The sequence below is a fragment of the Cibotium barometz genome, chromosome 66 (genome assembly GCF_041138505.1).
Source record: "Cibotium barometz isolate CiBa-2024 chromosome 66, ASM4113850v1, whole genome shotgun sequence".
NCBI classification, from domain to species: Eukaryota; Viridiplantae; Streptophyta; class Polypodiopsida; order Cyatheales; family Cibotiaceae; genus Cibotium; species Cibotium barometz.
This window is the reverse complement of record NC_141111.1, coordinates 6828156-6836432: the sequence shown is the minus strand read 5'-3', so window position 1 is coordinate 6836432 and position 8277 is coordinate 6828156. Positions and strand designations below refer to the sequence as shown.

The following is an 8277-nucleotide window of genomic DNA, read 5'->3' as shown; positions in this document are numbered from 1 at the left end:
GTTAAAGAAATCACAAAGATTGTGAGCATATTAGAAAATAGGAACAAAAAGAGGCATTGTTAAAGAAATCACAAAGATTGTGAGCATATTAGAAAATAGGCCTTAGTGTTGAACCTAGCCTTTCCAAACTAGCCACGTCAATGAAAAAAAAATCCTTAAAGCGAACCTCTTTAAAGCAAAGTGGTGGGTCACACTAGTTTACGAGAGAGAAGCTAGATTGAGGCAAGACTCGGTTACAAACAAGAAGTTTGCGTTCCCCAAGTCGGAGCTTCGATGGAAGGTAACGTCCCTTCTTTTACAGTTGCGTAATCGAGCGGAGTGCTAATCGGCCTGCATGTATTGAACCTTGTTAAGGTTTGTAATCATCGGGGCAAACCCATGCCAAGATTGAATGCCCATCTGCCAAGGCCTGTCCATTGGCGTACAACTCACAATGCCTCATTATTGGTCATCACACATGCATCTGTAAACATTCTTGTTACACTTCTGGATCCAGAGTGGGAGTTGATTGGCATGGTGGCAGCCTGGCACATTGTTTGCACAAAGACACACATACTTATCCCCTCATTACTATATAGAGAACTTTATTGCGTCTGAAGGTTTGCTCTCTGTGGTAGTTATAAGCTCATTTCTCTTCATTGACGTGTTTAGTGAAGTCGATCAGTTCTTAAGGGACAACTGTATAGGTTTACAAAGAGCATGTTGAATTGTAAGCTGTTGTTGATCCTCACCAAACGATCATGGCAGGTGAAAGCATCATAAGGCGAGGAAGGGAAATAATTTTTCAGGTGTGTGTACAATCTTGACCTCCCATTTAGTTTCAGGCACTTTGGAGATAATATATATATATATATATATCTGTGTGTGCGCGCGCGCACATGTGGAATCCTTAATCATACATTGATTGAGTTAACTATGTACTTTCTGTGGTACAAACATTGAGAGAACAAGGACAGAGATATATATCAGATATCCAATCGGGCCACAAAAGGGTCCCCCCACCTTTCAGTATATTGCTTTATTGATAAGTACAATACAGATTTTTGACCTTGTCTCCTTTCTTTCCTTGATGTCTCTAGCCTATGGTAGAGTGATCAATAGCAAATCTTGTTGCTCCAAACAGTTCCTTGTTGAAACAACCTGTCTACTAGAACTCCCTGGTATACCCTTTGTCGTGCAAGTGTTTGTAGAACTACCCTTGCCTTTGTCCTCTGTTGAAGTGGAGTGCTGTTGTCTTGGTCTTTGATTCTCCTCGATGCTCCTGTTAATGCCTGTGGACCTGGGCCTTGGCTGGGAGTTAGAGAACCAGAGGGGCCTATTAGCCACTTAAGTCCATGGAAATTTGCATAGCAAGGTGTACCTCATACTTCTCTTTCCAATCAAGGTGTTATGTAGCTATATTGCACCCTTCTCCTAGTCAGCCTCAAATCTCACAAAAGGCTGCCACATATAGTGCTGCTGGTCTGACCATCACGAGTCAAAGAAGAGAGATTTTGTGTGCACATGCTGAAAGCGCTCTCGGAAACACACTCTCTCTGATCTCGCCAATGATGCATGGCCTCTAGCCAATCGGGCCTGAGCTGCTGGTTTCATGCTGAACCGGGATATTGTGAAGATGCATCCTAGGTACTCATAGGAGGTGACAATCTGAACCTGCACCCTAGCAAAGCTGAACAATGCATGCTGAAGATGCACACCATTAGTGTTAGGATCGTAACCTTGGTCTTGCTTCATGTCCTAATCATCATAAAAGGCCTGTAGTGTTGTGATGTCTGTAGAGGTCTGCTGGCGTGTCTGAAATGAGGACAATCTCATCTGTGCAAAGCAAGATGTCTCTGCTAGCGTCGAGCCAGGTCATCCTAGTGTATCCACAAGGCTAGATGGAACAAGGGTTTCTGCTAGTGTCAAGCCATGTCCTCTGTCACATGCATTCCACACTTGGATGCCATGTGGCCATATTTGTGCAGCAAGTGACAGTCTTAGAGTGGTAACTCACCCTTTGTGAGCCCTTGTCTGGGACAAGTCAGCCAAAGATCCAGTGTAGAGGGTCATGGTTAGGTGTGCATGTCTGGCACATGAGGTCAATGCATGTCCCGCACGTCTGTCACCCTCCAGAATGATGTAGAGGTGTACTGGGCATTTATTAGGCTTCTAGCCAGATGCACGGGCACCAAGGTTAGGTCAGGAGATGGACCCTGCAGGTCTGTCTCTGAGGGACAGCCATGGAAGGGCTGTCCAAGAGACACCTAGGCCTTAGGCCACCCTCTAGGCATTTGGGATAACTTGTGTCATCCCTCAAAGCCCAGTTGGCCAGCTTATACTTTGTCGGGAGCAGCATATGCTCACACGTGTGAAAGGTGCCTCATTCAATGTTGAATATGCAAGTCGTGGGCTGATATAAACAGGCCGACAGCCTCTTGAGTGAACTGACCAGCAGAAGAGGCCATATATAAGCGATAGGAAGCAACTAGCCAGAAGCATCTCATAAATTTGCAAGTGCTGAAGTCCAAGGGCTTTAGATAAGCCAAGAAGGGGCCAAGCAAAGGTGGAAAGGTGTAGATCAAGGGATTCAGGCTTAAAAATCTCAGTGACGGAAAGCTGTCCAAAGTCAGTTCAGTCCAGGCTATTTACAGCCAGAGTTCTGTCATTCTACTCATTCAACAAAGCAAATATACCATATGTGATGGGGGTCCTTCACAGGGTATTTGGAACCAAGGGCTGAAAGTAATAATCCTCTTCTGGAAGCCTCCGCATGTTATAGCGGTATCAGAGCTTTGCCTTTGATGAAGAAATTCAGCCAAGAAAAAAAACTAAGATTTTTTTTCTCGCTTGTGTGGTTGGTTTATAGACGTCGGTAGCACTCCCCATTATGGTGTGACTCATGTCCCTCAAAGGACGATTGGTTTATAGTGTCCAGAAGCGACCGAAAATGTCTCACGCACATAGAGTGGATGGTTTATTTGCGGATAGGGAAAAACTTGACCACTCCCACCATGGAAAACTCCGACGACGAGAGAACACTAGATCCCAGAAGAGACTGTCAATTCTACGATGATTGCATCAAGAAGCAAAGCTTCTAGTGGGGACTAGATGCAAGCTTCCAGCAATTTATGCGTATCATGATGCAACAGGGGGAACAACTGAGTGAACAAAAGGCCTTGATTCAGCTCCTGGAGAAGCGGCTACTTCTTCTAGATTCCTCTCCACCCATTCCTCCCCTCCCTCTCAGCAGTTCTCACCCAGATCCCGTCTACCTCGGGTAACTTCATTGCGGAGTTAACGTAGCAGTCCCATGCTTTACATGAATTGCAGGTACGAGAGTTTAAGCTTCGGATGTAGGTTGTTCATGCTACCACACAGGAGGAACAAAGACGACATGTGGAGCACGAGCGTTTTCTCGCAACTCTTGACACAAGGTCAATACCGGTGACTTTCTCGTCTCATCTTCATGAGAAGGTGAATTTTAGTAAGTATAATGGTAAACTCAATCCCACATCTTTGTATTTTTGGATTTATCAGTTTGAAGCTTACTTTGGTGATGGTAGAAAGTCAAATGTGGAAAAAGTTGTGTTAGCTAGCCCCTATATAGAGGGGAAGCTATATCTTGGTGGACTCATTGGGCCGAGGCTAATTTCCAATTTGGGTTTGCTGCTTATGAACGGTTCGAGTTTGTCACGGATCTCAAGAAGCGGTTTATATTGCCTCACTATGTTGAGCGGCTTGAGGAGGGGATTGCGTGAGAACAGGCAATCGGTCCTCCAATTTGCCAACAAAGTCACTCACCTGGCTTACAATTGCAAAAATCCAAGGAGGACAAGAAAGGGCAATTCTTGTATGGTTTATATGTGCGTATGTTTGAACCATCGACCTTCGAACGAGCACTAGCGCTCTCGCAAAGTGTCTGTCGTGTCGTTGTCCGGTCAAGACTCAACACTTTAGTGGTTTTGGACCACATAGTCGATGTCACCTAGCTAGGCCATCCAACTGTGCCCAATGGGATAAGAGGGTAGAGCATGCCCATCACCGATTGCATTCTTGGGGATCTTTGGAGGTTAATCTAGACAACCAGAGTGCAGACATCCCTCTGAAAAGTCCACTACCAAAACATAAGCATGCATACAAACTTAGCTAAGTGAACTTAACAACATTTCATGGATACAGTACAATTGACCATTGCATTACATTCGAGACAGTACATATATGACTCAAGGCGATTGGAGTAACATGAATACTTGAATACAACAGTACATTAGGCAATTCTTTGATACCCATCTTAGAGGGCTCCCTCTACTCTCTCAATTGTGTCAACCAACCCCCTTCCCTGCCTAGCATTCCCTCTTTCTCTCCATGCTATGTGTTGTAAAAGTTGTTACAATCAAGATTCTTGGCTTCGGCTCATGATCCTTCTGTTTCTCGTCGAGAATAGTTGGCACTCATTGGCGGTGAGAGAACTTTGGGGCCTATTCTCCCGCCAGCACTTGGCACAATTGGTGCGGACACTGCGCCAGCAGTTGAACCCTTCTTTTGGCCCTTGCGCACTGGAGGAATAAATTTTCGGGAGTCACTGTAGATCTAGAATTACTTTCATCCTTTCTCGGTTGAGTTAGCTCGAGCATTGATGTCCCCATATACAAATCCTAGCTTTGCTCTGGTGTTGTATCTGACTCATAGTGTTTTCTGCGTCTGCTCATTGTGGCATGTCCAAGGCTGCTCATCATAATAGATTTGGCCTTCCGGCTCTGTGGTTCTACTTCTTCTGCGAGTGTTCCAAGCCCATCCATATGGAGGTCTTTCGGAATCTTGAGAGGGGCTCTTCCCCCCTTATGAACAAGGATGACAAGTTGAAAGGACCCAACTATGCCCATTGGAAGCTTCAAATGCAGATCTAGTTCATCCACAAGGGTTTGTGGGATATTGTTTAGGGCATTGAGAGGAAGCCCGAGCATCCTCAAAACTCTAGGAGGTGGACTTAGGATCAAGAGGATGAATTCGTTGCGGAATTACAAGACTAGGAGAATCAGGACTCGAAGGCGCATTTAGTGCTTGTGCGGACCATCACAGAGGAGGTCTCACCGGCCATGCAAACTCTCACCAGTGCTCATCAGGAATGGTCTAAATTGGAGGATCTCTTTGCTCAAGATTCGTCGATGAGGGCAGTTACCTTGCAAGGACAGCTCTACGGTTTGTTATCCCTTGAAGGTAGTTCCATGCAGTCGTTCCTCATGAAGGCCAAGGTTATCCATGACTAGTTACTGGCTATGGGTGCTGCTTTGTCCTCTCCTCAGCTGGTTGCACTTATCCTCACCAAGCTTCTCCCGGACTATGATGGGATTTCTCGATCTTTGCAGTGCCAGATCACATCCACTCAGTTGGATTTTGATGATCTCAGCTCCCTACTTTGGAGGAAGAGTCCGTCCTTGTCTCACAGGGTAAGTTAAAGGTTTCAGTCAGCAGTTCTGACCAGGTACTTTCCTTAGTTCAGAAGAAAGGTCAGAGTCGCTGCTCCTCTTGCGGAAAAAGAGGACATTTGTCCAAGGATTGTTTGTCCAAGAAGAAGGACAAGACCAAGGGCAAGGCTTCATCTCAGAGAAAGGGCAAAGATACGACACACGATAGTGATACAAATTCTTCTAGTACCACTTCTAGGGCTTCGAGGGCGCTTCTGGCTTAGGGGACCTAGATGGTGTACGTCTCTAGTATACATCCATTTCCCCCATGTGCTTCTAGCTAGAGGAGGCTTGTGGCTGGGAGAGGGGGCTGATTACAGCTCTACTTATTGGTGCATGGGTACCGTAATTCAGGGTTCCAAGCATTAGACATCTGGCAGGACATGGTTATCTTTGGTATAGTAGAGATTATGGATTGGATTTGTTCCAAGTTCATTGTTCGAGGCTTTTGGGATGTGATGTGTTTTCCGTCCACTGTTGGGGATTATGGGTGCAGTGTGTTCAGTAGCTCATCATCTATTCTTGGAGTTCACTGCACACTTGTGTGGGAATTCGTAGCCAAGCAAAGTTCCTTGCTGTTCGTGGTGGCATTTTGTTTCGAGGAAACAGGTTGGTGGGTGCTCTCTCCGAGGTGATTCCAGTATTCGTGGTGCTGGAGGATCCATGGTTGCATCATTATCGACTTATCTTCTTCCGACTCTTGCACACTATGAGCTGCAGAGGGGGTGTTAGAATTTATGCATCTCTGTGTATTTGGGCTATGCCTATTTATTGGGCATTTTATGTATTTTCTCCTTGATTTATGAGTCGTGGGCAGACGGCCTTTCCCTAGAGGCAGTCGGATAGTTCACATATGCACTATATAAGGAGGCCTCCCATTTCTCACTTTATTATCCATTCCCTTGCACAAGTTCAACATTCTCTTGCTGGCTATTGCTATTGTAAAGCTTCAAGCTATTATAAAAGGTGATCTTCTAAAGCTTCAAGCTATTATAAAAGGTGATCTTGTCCACAAGCTCTCTCTACTCTCTCTCTTGTTTTGTTTATGCTTCTGCCTGTGCATTCTCCAACAATGGTGAGGGACAAATAGTTTACTGCATATCAATTTGGATATCATCAAAATCTGTGGATGCTCCATTCGCTGCCAATCTGCCGCTGATAAGCCTGGTGCCCATAATGGGGATGCCTACATCATCGCCGGAGTCGGTAGTGTGTCAAAAAGCGAGCCCTTTGTTGTGGGCTCTTGGAAGTGTGTCCGGTGGCACTCTCTCTCTAGGAGGGCAAGTGTAGTGTATCCCCTAGTCAATCTGTCCTGTGATGCCTGTCTCAGGCATAAGCGTGTGCCGGAGCTCATGAGAGAGAAATGAAATGATATATTAACGTCTCTAAGAGGCCATAATGGCCTATGAGACCAAAACTGAGAGTACATTTGAAGTTGGTGTCTCATCAAAGAGAACAAGACTAAAAAGTACAATAAATTGATTGTCCTACAGTTATAAGAAGAGAACTGCAAGACTCCGAGATGATACTGAGTAGAAAATACGGGAAAATACTGGAAAATGTATATTAGGTAGATCCATGTATGCTGATCAATTGAAGTGTTGCCCTCTCCTTAGATCAAGTATCTCAGCCATGGGGCTGTCTAGAATGGAGAGGTCGTAGAAGCGAGGTAGGCGCCTCCAATGCTGAGCAATAATGGCTCTAATCTGGCAATGGTGAGGATGCCGTGGTCGGGATCCTGGTGGGCGTGGCCAACGAGCACGACATAAGATAACTGCCCTATCAGTGGTGACTCGCTGGGAGCGTGGTCGGTGCTCTGATGTCCCAATCTGTCTACATAATCAGAGACCGCATCAATGTACAGTCCAGAGAGGGTGGGCGATAGCGGGCATCCCTGCTTCACCCCTATCGTGCTGGTCACCCTATCAGATAGTCCGCCTGGAGCTCGGACTCTGCCTGTCACACAGACTCATACAAAGCATATATCCCCCACTGCATATCCTCGGGTACCTCAATGTCATGCAATCTGTGCATAAGCCTGGCACGTGGTACGGTATCGAAGGCTTTGCGGAAGTCCATAAGGCAGCAGTATATCCTTCTCTTCTGTGCCCTGCCCTCTTCAATAAGTGCCCGAAGTGTCCGTATGTGATCCAAGGTAGTAAATCCTCTCCTGAAGCCAGCCTGTCTATGTGCTCGATGACCATGCCTCTCCGCCCATCGGCTCAGCTCCGACTCCAATATAGAGCCATATAATTTGGCCAAGTAATGACCAATCATGATCGTCCTGTAGTTGCTTGGTACCATGGGGTCCCCACTCTTAAAGAGTGGTACGATGATATGCTCTGTCCAGCTTGTCGGGAAACCCTCACAAATGGCACGATTAAACACATGTACGATGAGCGGAGCCAAAGTGTCTCGTGCATATGAAAAGTGCTCTCCAACTAGACCATCATGATCCTGTGCCTTTCCATTCTGTAACCTGTCTATCGCATCTAGCACCATCCGCATAGTAAAAAAGGTGCTGCTAGACGGTCTAGCTCCCAATGGAGGGGGGGTGGGGGGCTGTCTTGGTGCATCATATAGCTCTCTAGCATAAGTATGCCATGCCTCAGGTGCAGTAATCGGAGTACCAGGCTGTCTCTCCTGAAACATCTTCCATGCCCTCTTGCTGTTCTTCCCCAGGAAGAGTTGGTAGATCTCCTCCTCTAGCTTAGCCAGATAGGCTCGTTTCTTCCTCCGCACAAGGCGCCGAAAGATCATCTTGGCCTGTCTATGTGTGTGAGACCCAATGGCAATCTCACGATGTAGCTGTGCTCGTGTCTCACGACAC

The 8277-nt window shown here is 46.2% G+C and overlaps 1 protein-coding gene across 1 annotated transcript in view; it reads left to right on the top strand.

The window, feature by feature from the left end:
• The first annotated feature begins 205 nt into the window (after positions 1 to 205).
• The window catches only part of AMY2 (alpha-amylase-like 2), a 48070-nt gene continuing 39998 nt past the window's right edge, over positions 206 to 8277 (top strand). Inside the window, exons 1-2 of the mRNA XM_086797581.1 lie at positions 206 to 280; positions 748 to 788. Coding sequence (XP_086653707.1) covers positions 274 to 280; positions 748 to 788 — 48 coding nt within the window. The 5' untranslated portion in view covers positions 206 to 273. The remainder of the gene's footprint in view (positions 281 to 747; positions 789 to 8277) is intronic.